Consider the following 17,438-nt stretch of genomic DNA (forward strand, 5'->3'; position numbering starts at 1 on the left):
GACTACTTATGCTGGGATGATGAGTATGGTAGGTGGAGTTGGGGAGGTGGAGGGATGAAAAAACAGCTGATGCCAGAGCAACGTGAACGGCTGCTTATATGCTTTGGCAGTTTTTTGAAAGATTAGATGGGTTCACTCCTCCCGAAATTACGTTGTGAACTTCTCTTATATTAAAATATCAAGCCAAGTCCAATTTGTTTAAAAGAAATAGAGCGCAAGCCAATTTCAAGCAAAACATTTCACAAAAAGTGGTTTGTCAGATTTCAAATGATAAAACAATGCTCAATACTAAAGTATGGTGTCACTTTGTGATACTTTTTTTTTTTTTTTTTACATTTGTAAATGTTTGTAGAATGTGAAGAACTACACTTGTGGTTACTCTGCTATGTAAGCTTGAGGAGAACTGACTTCATCCAGCCACTAAAAATCACCTTGCTTAAAAGTCATAGAAAAATGCCTCAAAAAACTCAGAAACATTTGGTTTGATATCTTGCTATCAATGCCTTGAAATTCCTTTTTTGGGAGACCATTACATGTTTCACAACCTCACATTCAGCACTGTATCTCATAGTCACTGTATCTTTTTACAGTTTAAATATGTTGAATTAGCTTCTTTCATACACAATGTGAATAACCGTGAAGGCTGGACGAGAGAGAGAGGTTGTAGGGGGCTCCACATCAGAAAACTCTCACGCTTGGGTGTGTACAAGAGAAAGTTCTGTTTCAGATGCCCCACCCAAAAAGTGATCAGTAACCTGCCCAACCCCCCATGACCTCCCCCCCCCCTCAAATCCTCTACACAAGCATAGCTCTGATCAACAGCTCAGGACTGAAAGAGAAGAAGGACAGGAGAAGATACGAGAAACAAGGACAGACCACTTACATCTGATCTACAACGGTCATGTCTCCCATTTGGCTTGGACGAATATGTTTGGTCCTGCTGCTATGCAGGATTGTGGTGAGTGACACTGAACCAACTGGTGTTTTGGCATCAAATACATTGAATACTCTCAAAAAAAAAAATTTTTATTTTATTTTATTTTATTTTACTCATTTAAACAAATGTAATTATTACAGATAATGTTCTTTTAAAAGTGCATTATCTTTGCATGAAACATGAAACTGTTTCCAATATATATATATATATATATATATATATATATATATATATATATATATATATATATATATATATATATATTTCAAAGCTTTTGTATGAGATTGATGGATAGATTTTTTCTGATCAGTTCTTAAAAGACAAGTCATACATTGATATATTCCTTTATATATAAGTAGCAATTACATTATCATAGTAAAATGAAAAAAATCATGATAGTCACTAATTGTTGTGGCCTATAATTGTCATCTTAACCACTGGTAGCGAGAGGTAACTACCACTTATCACGGTTAATATAAAAAAATGCCTGTGGGGAGCATAGTCTCAAGTTTAAACTTGCACTTTTTGCTACAGCAGATTCTTACGATAGACAAAGAGTGAGAGGCATTGCTGTCACCTCAGCAAGTATGTGTTCTAGTTCAGTTTACTGTAAAGAGGACAGATTTACAGTACATATGTGTATGTATGTGTGTGTGTTTGTGTTGATATATATATAAACATATATATATATATATATATATATATATATATATATATAGGCTATATATATATATATATATATATTGCCATGGCCAGTAATACATAATTCACAAAAAGCATTTACAAGCCTGGAGATCAATGCTTTCACAGAATGCACACTAGTGCTCCAATAGTCCATAATACATTGTTGTTAGTATTCACACACTTGAAAATAGCATTTGGATCTATTTTTATTAACATTAGTTGCCAACCATACACATTTGAAATAGATCAAATTGACATGACTTGTGATGAAATAGTCACTAAAATGTATAAAGAAAAAATTGAATATTGGGATTAGAGGTAGTTATTCTTTATACTTAATGACCAGACAGTTTTAGTCTAGTGCAGATAAATAATACGTTTTTCATTTATGTAAAAAATAAATAATACTGAATGTATGGTAAACAAAGTAATGTCAGTGCATTGGATATGTACTTCATACATTCTGAAAAAATATAAAAATCTTTAGACATCAAGAGCCAACAGCAGATCTAATCGAAGGAAACGAGAGTGGATTCTTCCACCAACAAGACTGTATGAGAATGTTGACTACACAAAAGAGGAGTATGTGGCAAAAGTAAGTATTTTACATTCTTTTTTCTTCTTCTCTTTTTTTTCTGTACACAACCCAAAGACATATTTTGCTTGCATTGGGTGTTGTTTGAGATCTGGTTCTACTGGTTCTTAAAGCTTTCAAGCTGTTTCAAGCTGCCCTATACATACCACTCAGTATATCCTTCTGAGTCCCAGTAAAACAAAAGCTGAAAGCATTTTTTTTTATTATTATTATTTTAGTTATATTTTTTTATATTTGCATACACTTGAATTAAAAGTGCATTCATGCAGGGCCATCGCCAGAACATAAACCCCCGGTTTCACAGAACTCCATTCTTGTTGATGTTGTTGGTCAAAGCCGCGTAAGGCGTTTTGCTTGATAAAAACTGTTGCATGTCACCAACAAAATTAGATTTTGAGATTGTATGCATTATGCAATGTGCGGCTGGACAAAGGAATCACATATGACACAAACCTACAGTACTGTTCACTCTATGACTTGTAGCTTATTATTTATATCTATACATTACACAAACAAATTTCATTTTGTAATTTTAATAAACATTTCTTTATTTATTAGTAATAATTATTGAGGTACCTATGAAAGGTTTAGGCACTAAATGTTTTTAATAGTTATAAATATAATTAAGTTCTGTTGTTGGTAATTAGTGCATTAAATATAAATGTTCTGTTAAAAGATAATAATTTAAAAATAACCATTGTAGAGATAATTGTGTGTGTGAACTTTGCAACTGAATTGTTACAGTATCATTGCTTAAAGCTTGATGGCCAGATCAATGCATTTAAGATACTTTGTTCTCATTAGTAAATTTGTTGCATGATATTGCAAACCAAATGTCCTCTCTTTATCAATGGACCTGCATGTATACATATATCTGCAGAGCATGAAATGGTATTGCAGTCTTTTCCTCCCTGTCCTATATCCGAGTGAAACTTCTCAAAACAAGAAGAAATGTTGCGCGGATTGGTTACCAACCCAGACAGCAACATTTTGTCGGCCCAGATCCGGCCAGATCGAGCCAAGGACCCTCATATCTTCCAATAATAAGACAATCTCTGGCTGCGCAGACCGAATGACATCAAACTACCGCAAGAACTGTAAGAGAGCAGACAGCTCCGTATGCTTTCGAATCACTCTCTCGGTACTTTGATGTCATACATTGATCGGTCTGCGCAGCGCCACTTCAAGACTGCTTTAGAGTCCAATTTTTTATGCACTTCCTTCGCTAACTTCCCTCCGTCACGGATGTATGTCATTGCCTACATTTCACGAGTGCCCACTACTGGTGTAATCCTTGCAATGTGTTTAAATGGAACACTAAGCCCTAATCAATTGGAATCCGATATAAAGCTGTATTGTTTTATAGTTTTTTTTTGTTTTTTGTTTTTTTTACTGCATAGGCCTGCATGTATGCTTGTGCTGTTTTTATATAAACAAGTAGCCTATTAAATATGTATATATTTTTCCGGAACCTTTTTACAGAAGGTAAAAGTCGGCGTAATCTTATAGCCTACTGACATTGTCCGTAATGATTAGGCCTACTGAGATGGACGGGACTAAAATCACTGAGAAGCTCTGGAAATAATTACTTTACCCCACCACTCCACGTTAAACTAGTCCTGTCTGAATAGGGCTAAAAATTGGAGTTAAACGCACCCCTAGTTTCAGGTTGTCCTGCCATCGCGCCATTAAACACGTCATGAGAGAAGATGACGCTGCAAGAGGGAGGGGAAGTTATTTTGATTAAAGGTTATGAGAGCACATGAATATATAATACTTTTTTTTTAAAAGATGTGCAAAAATAAATAATTTTTAATAAATACAGCAATGTTGTCTATTTTGATTTTTGCTAATGTGACCTTTTTTTACAGTCACACATTTTAATACTCAGTATTCATGATCTTGATCTTTTTTTTTTTTTTTAGATCCGGTCTGATAAAGATATTAACTGGCAGATGGTGGAATATAGACTAACAGGTCATGGTGCTGACAAGGCACCATATAATTTGTTTGTAATCAATCCTGAGAATGGCTTTGTTAGGGTCACCGGTCTGCTGGACAGAGAAAAAACATCCTTATACAATGTGAGTTGTGCCCCAGGTTTGGATAATTCATTTCATGAAATGATGATTGACATAATGACTGCAATATGAGTCCTTAAAAAACACATATTTTCTTATCTTTTCTCTTATATAGCTGACTGGCATAGCAAGATTTCGTAACGGATCAATAGCTGAAGAAAACATTGAGCTGAAGATTAAAGTTGAGGATAAGAATGATAACACACCCATAATCAAATTACAAAGGGGATCTGTGAAGGAAAGCAGCAAGATTGGTGGGTTGTGTTAATTTCTTACCACATCATTCTTACTTTTTACCTAATCAACTGTAGCAGTTTCCCAACTTTCTTAACTACACACAACTTTCTCTGTTCTACAGGCTAAAAGATTATAAATTAAAAACATAATATTTTATACATAGGTTAGCTTAAAATAGCACACTTTTTGATGATGTTTATAGGTTACTGCTTCAATAATAACTGTTTTAAGTGAGTCTCATTGTGTTTTAACATTATCATACACCCCCCTAAATACTTAACATAAATGACACTTTTTTTTGTCAACGATCTTATGAAACTACAGGAACACCTGTCATGCAGATAACAGCTACTGATGCGGACGAGCCAGGCACTATCAATTCCAAGATCGCATACAGTATAATAAATCAAACACCAGCGGAATCCAAATATATGTTCTCCATTGATAAAGCAACCGGGAAAGTCTATGTGAAGGAGAAAACCCTGGATCGAGAGGTAACTGATATGAAAACTGGCACTGCATAACATTGAAACTGCATGATCATTTAAATTCAGGTTTTTGGCCAATTCTCTTTTACAGAGACACGACACATATACTTTAATAGTTCAGGGAGTTGATATGAATGGAGCTCCATCTGGCAACACAGGAACAGGCACTGTGCAAATTCATATTTTGGACATAAACGACAATGTTCCCACTCTTGAGAAAGAAAACGTAAGATCTTAAAATAACCTTGCTTGCAAGCTGTGAAAGTGAGAATGGCACATAAATGTTTGTTTTTTGTTGTGCTATAGTATCAGTCAGTGTCTTTCCTCTGTTAGTATTCAGGCAGTGTTGATGAAGGTGTGACTGATGTGGTTGTCATGAGAATTAAAGCCCTGGACAAAGATCTGGAATTCACTGATAACTGGCTGGCAGTGTTTGATATTCATAAAGGAAATGAAGATGATCTCTTCACTATTGAAACAGACCCTAAAACGAATGAGGGAATTCTAAAACTTGTCAAGGTAAATGATTTTTCTTTTCTTTTCATATTATACGATTTGTTGTGGGATCAATGACTTGACACTCGGTTGTTTTGTGCTAGCTCTTAATTCATCGAAAAATACATTACAAATGCAATTCATACTCAATACACCTCTTCTGATAATAATGCTGATATTATAAATAATGATTATTATTATGGTATTATTATGATTATTATTAGGTTAAAACTTGTCTATATATATATATATATATATATATATATATATATATCTTAAAAAAGTTACCATCACATATCTAAGGAAAATATGTTATTAAATGTTCTTGATGGTTATACCACGTAATTTTCAGAGTCATTAAATTGAACCTTTTCTTCAAATTTGTGTACAAGTTTTTCAAAACCATTTTCAAGTGTTTTAAGAACTTGGCACATACATTTTAAACTAGATTTTAACAAGATTGTTATTTTTCTTGTATGTCATCAGCGTTGAGATATATCATATTTATATCCTTTTTTTCTTGTCCATGTCTACATCTGAAGCCTGTTGATTTTGAAAAGATCAAAGAATTGGACCTCAGCTTGGTTATATCAAATGTTGCTCCTTTTATAAACGGAAGTGCTTTAGAGCTGGACGTTAATCTGGACAGGGATGGAGTAAGACCTGGAGCGGGCATGGGAGCAGGAGCAGGAGCAGGTGCAGGTGCAGGTGCAGGTGCAGGTGCAGGTGCAGGGGCCGGGATGGGAACAGGATTGGGAGTGGGGTTAGATGTGGGAGTAGGTGCTGGACTGGATGCTGGACTGGATGCTGGACTGGATGCAGGACTGGATGCAGGAGTGGATTTGGGTGCTGGATTGGATGTAGATGCTGGACTGGATTCTGGATTGGGTCTGGGTGCTGGAGTGGACGTCGGAGTGGATGCAGGTGGTAATACTGGACTTAAACCTGATGGTAAGCCTGGAGTTAAGCCTGGAGCCAAACCTGGCCCCTCACCTGGTGTCAAGCCTGGATCTAAACCAGGAACAAAACCTGGCACTAAACCTTCTGGCAAACCTGGATCTGAGCCTGATAAAAAACCAGCTGGGAAAGGTTACCCAGTTAAGATCAGTGTAAACAACCTACCTGATGGCCCTAGCTTCTCACCTTCTTTAAAAGACTTCCCAGTGTCAGAAGATCCAGAAAATGAAGATTTCCCAATAGTGCTGGGCACCTTCGCTGCTTTGGATGGTGATACTGGAGAACCAGCTGAAAATGTGAGGTGAGCTTTGATACCAAGTTCACAAAGTAATGAACTGTATTATAAAGTATACAGCTAGTTGTTATATTAATATATAATTATATGAATGCTTTAATATTACTTTTTAATATTGAATTATAGTCATTGATTAGATTTGTAAATAATGATATATATAATCGATTTCTATCATTGTTATTATTGATGCATATTACCAAATGCAGTATCGTTGTTTATATGGGGGCCAATAATCTTTGATCAACTATGTTCATGTCATTGTTTTGATCATTAATTGAATACCCAGGTATGCTAAAGGTCATGATCCTGATAACTGGTTAACCGTTGATGAGGAAACTGCTGAGATTAAACTGACGAAGGTTCCTGATCGAGAATCAAAGTTTTTGGTAAATGGAACGTACTTCGCAAAGATTATCTGCATGACTCAAGGCAAGCATCTTTTTTCATAGGTTATTTGCATAGGATATTTTTTCAAAGAGTTAGGATAAGGGTTAGCCTACTGAGGTCAAAAAAAAAATGCTGAAATGATTTTGACCTCCAACCTTGTCAGAAAACCAAGTATTTATGTCCAAAAAAGCAGAGAACCTGTTAAACTACTTTCGAAAGAATGTCGGAAAGTGTTCGGACTGCAAGTCCAGAATGAGTGGGTTTGTAATACTGAAGGCTGTTAAATGGGTATTTTTCTTTCAACATTTTTAGATGTGCCATCTAAGACAGCTACTGGGACAATAGCATTAAAGGTGGAGGACTCAAATGACCACTGCCCCACACTGACCAGCACCTATCATCAAACTTGCGATAATAATAAAGTGATAAATGTCACGGCTTTCGATGAGGACGCTGATCCAAACGGTGCACCTTACCAGTTTGTTCTGATAGAAGAGGAGAGTGTGGGAAAATGGGAGATGGTGCCTATAAACGGTAAAGACAAAGCAGGTTTAGTTACTTAAAACACACTAGACGAGACAAACTCGAATGCAATTTATACGAGTTACCAGAGTGTAATTATCTCTTGTTTGTAGGAACAACTGTGAGCTTTCATGCACAGGAGGCTTTGTGGCAAGGCATCTATGAGCTGACAGTGAAGATCTCTGATGCTCAGGGTCTGTCCTGTCCAGACAGCCAAAAGTTTGAGGTAGAAGTGTGCACCTGTGAGAAAAAGGGCTCATGTGGGCCGAGGCTAGCCGCACAACGTGGCTTCCCGTTGAAAATAGGAGCACCAGCCATTGGCTTGTTCCTCAGCGGCGCAGCTTTGCTCCTGTGTGAGTTATCCGTGCACTGTGCGCAACACATTTGTACAGCTTGTCATTCTTATAGAGATTATAATACAAATTCTGTGTTGCTTGCATTTTCAGTGGTACCTTTCTTACTGATCTTCTGTCAGTGTGGGACCGTGAGCAAGTTCACAGATTTGCCCTTTGACGCTAAAGAACATCTTATTTCATATCACACTGAAGGCATAGGGGAGGACAAGGTAAGAAAAGGCAATTAACTCAGATGCAAATGTAAAATTAGAACTTGAGTTTATATCATAAAACACAGTTTACAACATGTGGACATGATTTTGTATATAGGAGGTTCCTCTTCTCAGCAGCCCTGTTGCTACAATAGACCAAAAACAACTGTTCCAGGAAGTCAAGGTTTCCAACACTGTATCCACAATGGCCTTTCAAGCTAGTGTTGCTAATGACAGCAGAAAGTTCAACCATGAAATAAACGATGGGTTTACAGAAACTGACAGCAGGTTTCGGTACCGGAAAAACACCCTTTCAAAGGCCAACCAGCGCAACAGTGATCTCTATTCTGCATCATTCGTACATGAAAAACAGGACATTTATGCGGATATGGCAGTGGGAGATGAATTCCTGAATGAATACTTCTCTCAGGTATGAAGTTATATCTGTTTGTAGCATCTTATTCAAATTTAAATTAATGTAATAACAATTGTGATCATGATTTCGCTGCATGACTATTCTGTGGAAAAATGTTATATTTGACTAGGGCTGTCAAGCTTCAAAGTGGCATCATACATCATAAAAGTATCATAAAAATGGTCCATATGACTATATTCTATGTATTATTATTTACTTAGCATCTTGACATCCGTCCTAGCTCTTCTTGGCATGTTTATGAATGAAGTAGCAATGTCCGTGTAACAGAGTTCGTTGATAAGGGAAGAAGGAGGCAGGAAGCGACAAACGATCAAACACGAAACTTTCATCACAAAATAAACAAACAAAACGAAAGTAAAGCAATAGTCCAGGTCTGGTCCTCTCTCGTCGCTCCTCCTTTTATGCTTCCGAAGCTCCTCCATGAGAAACTCAAAAACAGTGCAGATCAATCGCTCCACCGACCTCACCCCGTTCTTACAGTCCTGCTTGCCACAGTCCGATTCATGACCGAATCATACTTTTGAGTAAAACCTTTTCAATAAATCAGTTGACCCAATTGACCAAGCAAGTCGGAATAATTAATTCTTAGTTGGTTTTAAGTCAACTCACTGAATCAGTGATTTCATGGCAGCATTTGGCTCGGAAGGTTATCACACAAATTCATCACACAAATCTGTCGCGTGACTTTGAAAAACTTGGAATATAAGTTATTTTAACCATTTTTGTAACAATTTTATAGCGCTTTTGCAATCTTTTTGCAGTTTGACAACCCCAGCCTCATTTACTTATATTATATTGAAAAGAGTGGCCAAGATATTCTTCAAACATTCACTTTTTGTGTTTGGAATGACATAAGGGTAAATAAATGATGGCAGAATTTTCTTTTCTTTATTGCAGAAAGCAAGCTGTGCTGCAGCGAACCCTGCCCCGACAGACGGTCTTCTGGATTACAAGTACGAGGGTCAAGGCACCCCTGCTGGCTCTGTTGGATGTTGCAGCCTCCTTGAGTCTGACGATGACCTGGAGTTCCTTAACAATCTGGGGTCAAAGTTCCTTACATTAGCGAATATATGCCATCCTCCAAAGCCTTGCTTACCCCCTCCCAAAACTGAGCAAGTAGTCAAATCAGATGAAACCAGCTACAACAGCGAGAGCACTGTCAGCACTAGCACCATCCAGGTTACCAAAAAGACTCAACCTCCACAACAGGTACAACAAAGCTCCGTTACCAGAGTTGAGACGGTTAATAAATCAGCCATGCTTCCAAGTGCCAAAGCAAGCCAGACACTATTCGTGCAACAGCAGCCTGTATTCTACCTGGTGGAGCAGCAAATGCCAAACACAATTTTTGTTGAGAGTCCCACTCAGGGTTTGTATGTAATAGATGGCAACCATGGGACGGAAGGTTTGATACTCCAAGGCAGAAACATTTCACAGGCGACTCTGAGCCAAGGACAACAGGCAATGTATGTGATAAATGGAGCCCCTGTAGCTGCTCATCAGCCGATTCAGTTGCAAACGGAAGTACAGGAGCATGAGGCAGTGCTTGGATTTAGCCCAGTCTCATCTCCCATCGGAGCGCCTGGAGGTGTACTGCTAATGGAGACCCATTTTCATGAGAAAGCAGTGCAAAGGGAAACCGGAAGACCACCATTGTTGCTTGCTGATGTTCCAGCACTGGCCAAAAAAACATAAAAAGAAAACAACATCTGAGCCGCTAGGTACTAAAGTAGTGGAGGCCAAACTAAAAGATACTGCGTCATCTAAATAGATATAAGGGACATCCAATAACACAAGCATCCTATGACAGAGTCCAAAATTAAGCCCCATTCGAGAAAAATTGGTCAAGTTGGAGTAGATTTCACAAAGATAGATAGATAGATAGATAGATAGATAGATAGATAGATAGATAGATAGATAGATAGATAGATAGATAGATAGATAGATAGATAGATAGATAGATAGATAGATAGATAGATAGATAGATAGATAGATAGATAGATAGATAGATAGATAGAATGTCAGAAGTAGTCATCAAGAGCGTGACTCCAAAGCAATGGAATTTTGTAATGGAATTTCATTTTATAAAAGATTAGATCACTTAGATCAAGTGACATTTAACCCTGAAGCAAAATGCTGCTTCTGACTGAGAAAATGGACAGAGTCATGCATGTAAAATGAGAACAAGCTTGAGAAGCACAACTTGAAAATCCAGCCGCTTTGTCTTCAGCTGAAGCTATTTTTTATATATATATATATAATAAAAAAGAAATTCCTCACTTAAAGATCATTTCTTGCACTGTTCAGTCCGTCAGAGAGAAGGGTGTGTCTATGCAGAGACACACCCTGCATAGTCTAGCATAGACACACCCTGCATAGACACACCCTGAGGTTCATCAGCATTCACATTAACAGACGTGCATGTGGCCAGATGTTCTGACAGTTGATGGAGGAATCGTTTGAGGGACAGTGAACCGTAAAGAACACTATGTGTGTGAGCTAAGTGTTACAGATGGAGATGGCCTGTGGGAAGAAACTGTAAAGCATATAGGAAAAGTAAGAAATCCTCAACAAAATTTTAACACATGCTCACCCAGGATGTGAGGGTTTGAAATTCGACTTTTCCAGATAACAAAAATATGTTTTAAGAATGTGTTGCTAACATTTTTCATTGGGTTATGAACATTTTTATTTTTGAATGTACTCTGACATTTTTTTTATATATATATTCTTGGTTTTGCAAACATTAAGGAAATGTTCGATTAGATTATTCTTCAAACATTATGTGAACGTAACTTTTGAATGTTCTCTGTAATTCTCTATTTTATTTTATTTTACCATCAATAAAATAGCAAGGGTCCAACAACTTTGTAAAATTAAGGGGTGGAGGGTAAATAACGCAGGAAAAATAATAAACTTTCTCTTTTTTATCAACTTTCAAAATGTAGCCTATGTTTGTACACAGTGACTCATCTGTTTTCTCGTTTAATTTCATACTAATAATAGTAGTGATTCTGGTGATTATCCAGTGGTGATTTTTTTACTCTATGAATGAATGAAAATCTTTTATTATTGGGATTTCCAACAATAGTCTATTAATAAAGTCCTTTAATGCTTCAGTTCTGCGGCATCTTGTTTTTCAATTGTTACCGTTGTGAGTCATGTGTTGTTAACTTGACAGCATTCCCATTAAGCCCGAGGAGCTTTTCCAAAAACAAATTTAATTTTCTCTTTTCACGCTATCTGCTGAAACCTGCCTAACCAGCAGTTTCAAAATACAGTCATAAACCTGCAACTAGAGTTCTCATGCCACAGGGTATGAGCTGAAGAATTAGAATGACAACTTTCAGCAAACATTAAACTGTCACTTATGATTTAAGACTAGGCCTACAAAGCATCCAGCATGCTTTGCCCAATTCAAACTGGATCGTGTGAATCACAATGATCTCATTTTGTATAAAGAAGTATTGAGAAAAAAATTGGCAGTCCAGAAGCATCCTGTTCTTTCAAAGTAAGTTGGCACTTATTCCTGACGCAAACACTTTTTTAACTTAAATGACTTCCAAATATATATATATATATATATATATATATATATATATATATATATATATATATATATATATATATAAAATGTGTATCTTTTAAAATGAATATAGACTATGTATCTTTTTTCTGCTTTGAAACAATCTGTATTGTATAAAGCGCTATAGAAATTAAAAAATAAAATAACGCTGGAAAGTAAATTACATAGCCCTATAGGTCCTCATATGTCACGGTGGAAAGTCTTATTCATCTTAGTGAACTGATTAAATAATGTTCCTCTCTCTCATGTTGCGTTGGAAAGTTCAGTTCATTCTAGTGAATCGATTCATTTTAAACCGTGGTCTATCTCATGTGTAGCATTGGAAAATATGATCCATATGTAGCACTGGAAGGTTCGATTTAGTGTACCGCTTCGGATAGTTCATGTAAATTAACAGGTTCAAAATAATTATTCACCTATATATTGAACCCTCTGCACATACTATCAACTTGTCGAAATGTCGATGTTTTTGTTGTGTTTAGTATGAATTTACATGTTGAAGTTTGGAATTGTCATACTAATTAAGTGAATTCAAAACTTGCAAATTTTATTACACATCATTATTAGCTTGTTTGGCAGGCTATACAGTTTCAAAGCAGCTCCCTAACTCATTGACAAAAATAATCTATTACCATATCCAGATTTCATCAGTGCAATCAAGTTGCACTTTCTGTGCATGAGACCAACAAGCCAGCATTTCGCAGACCTAATACAAGACCTAACCCTAATACAAAGGTACCAATTAGATTTGTTTTTTTTACCTGTTTCCTTCCCCATGTTTGTTTCCTTTTCCTTGCTGTGCCTAAATTTGTTTTAAAGAACAATGCGATTGACTTCTGTATGACCCAACCACGGGCCAGTTGTGAATTTGTTATGAATCTGCTCTCAAGCAAAGGAATTCTGCTGTTCTCCACTGATAGATTCAATGCCTTGAGCAATACAGCTACTCATGAAAATATGTGAAAAACAAGTGTGCACTCGCCTCTCAAGGGGTATCTGTACACTTTTCTTTGAACTGTCAATAATAGCTCAGACGCTCAAATTTGTGCTGCCCAGAAATATTTCACCAGTGAGCCTGAACTAAGGTCCTTAGAAAGTAAACAGACAATGAATCAGATCTCATACAGAATGGAGGAACTTTGGGAATTAGCATTCATGAAATGCACAAATTCCAAGGACAGTGGTGCTGTTTAATAGATATGGGCTGATGCCCTTGATTGTTTCCACTGGATTAACCAAATTGTATGGAGTTACTCATTCCCTGTTTATTTACTGTGTCAACAGGGCGCCTCAGACACCCCCTCGGGTCACCTGATGACAGGGTCGGCAACTGTATAAAGGGCATTTTGGGTGCTATCTCCCACAGTTGTGCTCTTAACATGGCTAAAGCAGTGATTTGTGTGCTTCTCCCATCTCTGTTTGCCTTCTGTAGATGTGCTCCAGTGGTAAGTTCAATTGCTTGTGTCTATAGAATGTCCACATTTTTGGGTTTTTTAATTAGCACTCAGATAACATTTTAGTATCATTAAAGTGACCAGTTCAGTGCTAAGAGAGAGTGAAATTGTATGCAGTCTTACATATGTTTTATGTCACGTATCATATATTATATGGAGTTCTAATCCTAACACTTAAAAATAAAGGACCTTTAACATCCATTAAATCTTTCCGATTTACCAAGTGAAAAAAAAAAGAAAAATTAGATTAATAAGATGTTCTTCATATGAAGAGAAAAATTTTACTTTTAAAAACTAAAAGGTTTTTTGGGGGGAACCAAAAAATTGTTCTTCTATGATATCGCTGTTTCCCCCCCTTTTGGAACTCTTAATTTTAAGAGTCTACATAACTGGTATTTATTTATTAGTAAAATGTCTCATAGTATCTGACAGTTGCTACATGAGAGGTCACAACCATCTGTGGCAGCCATAGGCTCTGTTTCAGCTAAATGTGCTGGTTTAAGCTCTTGAGAATAAGAAAGACAAGCCAATCAAAAACGGGCGGGTCTGCTGACGTCTTTGGAAGGCGTAATTTTGGAAAGAGGCTGTGAAGTGAAATTACTGAAATTTACAGCACCTTTAAGTTATATTTAACTTGGCATTGCATCAAAATCTATGAAATGTACATGAAAGATAAAATGTCTCCTTAGGTGGCCCCTGGGTGAGACAAGGTACTTTCTGTTGTTGGACAGGCTAACATAAAGATCGCAAGGTTATCTGCACTCTGCCATAGTGCTGCAGTACAATCTATACCTGGAAAACACACATATACACGACTGTACGTCCAGGTGGTCACTGACCCAACAAACGGCTCTGAGCTGATACATCGACTTCCATTACATTTTACATGTATTCATTTAGCAGACGCTTTTATCCAAAGCGACTTACAAATGAATACAACAAGTGGTTCATCTTAAGACAAGATCATTAAAGTAACGATCAACTGAAGCACTAAAATCTGTTTTCAGGCCTAAAACCAGAACAAAAAAGACTAAGCACCGTGCTTAGACAGAAAAACTAACAGGCATTTGAATGCATATTGATTGTGAGCCGCTTTGAATGTGTTCCAGGGTTTTCATGGTGGTTCAGATGCTCACTGCCCCCTGACGGTAAAGATCCTGGATGCCGTGAAGGGGATTCCCGCTGGAAATATAGCTCTGGGTGTGTATCGCCAAGATCAAATGGGGACATGGGAAAAGATTGCCAGTGGGTAAGATCACACTAACCATCATGCTCTATATTATACTAATTCTAGTACATAATATTTTTTCTACTATATATAATATAATTTAATCAATCATTTTAAATATTTCATCTGACCTAGTTAGAACCCAGCGGACAGATGACTGAAACTTTTCACGAATGTGATTGCTATTCATAGTAATTTTTAATAGGAATGTTGCTTCTATTTGAGCTCAGTTTGACTTCAGCAATGTCCTTTTTGACATTCACATTTTACATTTATACATTTAGCAAGGCGCTTTTATGCAAAGCAACTTACAAATGAGGAACTCAAGAAGTGCTAGCAATACAACATTTCAAACATGTGTAAAGAAAAGATGTAAAGAGTGTGAAAATATATACATTTTGATCCCTTTTTTAATTCAAATAATTCCAGTGTTGGCAAAGTTAGTGCATTTTGTCTTCGTAGGAAAGTTTTGCCTGCTCTATTCACTCTGCTCAACATTTTCATTTGAGTCACATCCGCATGGTTCCTCTTGCCTGTTGCTGTCATTATCGTTATTAAGCTCTTCCTCTTACACAGGAAAGTGGATATGACTGGTGAGGTGCACAACTTGATCACTGAGCAGGAGTTCACTCCTGGTGTGTATCGGGTGGAGTTTGACACTAAAGCCTACTGGAAGGAAGAGGGTCGCACACCATTCCATCAGATGGCTGATGTAAGTAGGGCTGTATGACACTTCTACATTCATGAGTTTTTATTGGTTGCTAAGTGATAGGATATTGTTGTATCAAGGCACCATTAGGATACATTAGGACGACTTGGGATTACTCTATATCTTTTTTTTATTATCCTTTTTAAGAGCTACCTACATTTGCATACACTCTTGCAGCAAATATGTTTAAATGAATACCCTGAATGATTGTCTTGGATGTGAACCAACAGCTATATTAACTGTGGGGAGGTAAATATTTAAGAACCTATATCTTGTTTTCTATAGACACACAGTATGGACCAGTTGTAGATAAGAGGACAGAGCATTCAAGGACAACACATGCATGCACGCACAGACATGCAGAGCACACAGACACTGACATAAAGAGTCTACGCACGTGTAAAGACCCCTTTGTCTTTCAGGTGTGTTCGTGTTGGAAGGTGTTTCTCAGTGGCTCTTATGTGTTTTTGCAGGTGGTGTTTGAGGCTCATGCGGAGGGGCATCGGCATTACACTCTGGCTCTTCTTCTGAGCCCCTTCTCGTACACCACAACAGCTGTGGTCGTCAAAGCACATGAGTGACATCACACAGAAAGTTGGTCCACATCAACTTAAACAGAGAAATTACTTTACATCCAGGGTCCAAGATTAACACCTTTTGTAATGCCAGGTTGAGAAATATTACAAGCAATTAAACTACATTTTTTAAAATTACTTTTTTTTTTTTTTTCCTGTAACAGTTGGATTACCATTTCGATTCCTGACGTCTTAGCTTGCATATTTGTGAATATAATTTTGTAAATTAAATTTGTGCACACCAATTGCATCATCTAGAGTCTGGCAATTATTCAATTCAATTTAAACCATGCATTATGTTGCAGTCTCTTTAGTCAAGTTTATTTGTATAGCACTTTTCACAATACACATCGGTTCAACGCGGTTTTGCAGAAAGTCGTACTGTTGTGTCAATAATGCCTTGGTATTGTATACCATAGAGCAAATTTTAGGGCAGGCGATATGATTATGTAAAACGATCACACAACGGATCCTCTGTATTTAAGATCTAGTTATATTGTATTTATAGTGTTATATACTGTATGTTACAGCACATAGGCTATATCAGTGCCACATTGACTCATGTGGCACATGTCTGAGCGTTCAAAGGCAATTAAAGGGATAGTTCACCCTAAAATTAAAATTAAGTAAAAATTTACTCACCCTGGTGTTCATCAACTGCCATAAGCCCTTATTCTTTTATGCACCACAAAAAAAAAAGAAAAAAGTCCCACTCGCGCTTGACCATATAATGTGAATAGCAACCAGGATCAAGCTTTTTAAAAGTGATGCGAAAGTATCACAGAATGATCTCATGCGACACGTGCCATATAGTCCAAGTGCTCTGGGGGTATACCATAGGGTTTTGTGAAAAACAAACTAATTTTATGTGGGTTTTTTTTTTAAACAAAATTATTGACCTTGGCCGTAGGTCTTCTGCGAGTTCATGAGACTCTAATGCCGCTGTTCACTCCGTCTTGACCAGAAAAAGCACGTTATGAGAAATCAAGATTAACAAAAACACGATACTGTGAACTATCCCTTTAAGAGATTTAAATATTGGTTTTGCTCAAAGCAAGAGTAAGTGATTTAAAAAAATATATTAATTTAAATAAGATTGGATGTTGCAGTTGAAAAGATGCTTGGGAGAATGTAAGGGATTTAGAATAAGGTTGGTTTGTCATTTAGAGGGGTAAACAATTCTCAGAACGCATAAATGAAGATATGATCAGGTGTCTTAAGTAAA

The 17,438-nt window shown here is 36.9% G+C and overlaps 2 protein-coding genes across 5 annotated transcripts; both read left to right on the top strand.

Moving 5' to 3' along the window:
• Positions 1-901: 901 nt before the first annotated feature.
• On the top strand, positions 902-10,480 carry LOC311068390 (desmoglein-2.1; the record flags this gene model as incomplete). Its single annotated transcript, XM_084090809.1, has 14 exons — positions 902-958; positions 2,109-2,216; positions 4,142-4,300; positions 4,413-4,551; positions 4,859-5,028; positions 5,114-5,248; positions 5,356-5,541; positions 6,060-6,775; positions 7,056-7,198; positions 7,469-7,690; positions 7,792-8,031; positions 8,125-8,243; positions 8,344-8,655; positions 9,559-10,480. 14 exons carry the CDS (start codon positions 902-904, stop codon positions 10,354-10,356), a joined length of 3,504 nt encoding a protein of 1,167 aa, XP_083946935.1. The 3' UTR covers positions 10,357-10,480.
• A 610-nt stretch (positions 10,481-11,090) lies between these two features.
• ttr (transthyretin (prealbumin, amyloidosis type I)) lies at positions 11,091-16,463 on the top strand. Of its 4 annotated transcripts, none has more exons than XM_084091064.1 (6): positions 11,100-11,217; positions 12,889-12,982; positions 13,532-13,692; positions 14,811-14,950; positions 15,506-15,641; positions 16,112-16,463. In XM_084091064.1, the coding sequence occupies exons 3-6, from the start codon at positions 13,627-13,629 to the stop codon at positions 16,217-16,219; spliced, it is 450 nt and encodes a 149-aa protein (XP_083947190.1). In that variant the 5' UTR covers positions 11,100-11,217; positions 12,889-12,982; positions 13,532-13,626; the 3' UTR covers positions 16,220-16,463. The 4 variants fall into 4 exon arrangements, with proteins under 4 accessions (XP_083947191.1, XP_083947190.1, XP_083947188.1 ...); XM_084091062.1 differs by lacking the exon at positions 11,100-11,217 and adding an exon at positions 11,973-12,172; XM_084091065.1 differs by lacking the exon at positions 12,889-12,982 and having other exon boundaries at positions 11,091-11,217.
• The last annotated feature ends 975 nt before the right edge of the window (positions 16,464-17,438 follow it).

Source organism: Abramis brama, assembly GCF_963993115.1.
Source record: "Abramis brama genome assembly, chromosome: 18".
NCBI lineage: Eukaryota > Metazoa > Chordata > Actinopteri > Cypriniformes > Leuciscidae > Abramis > Abramis brama.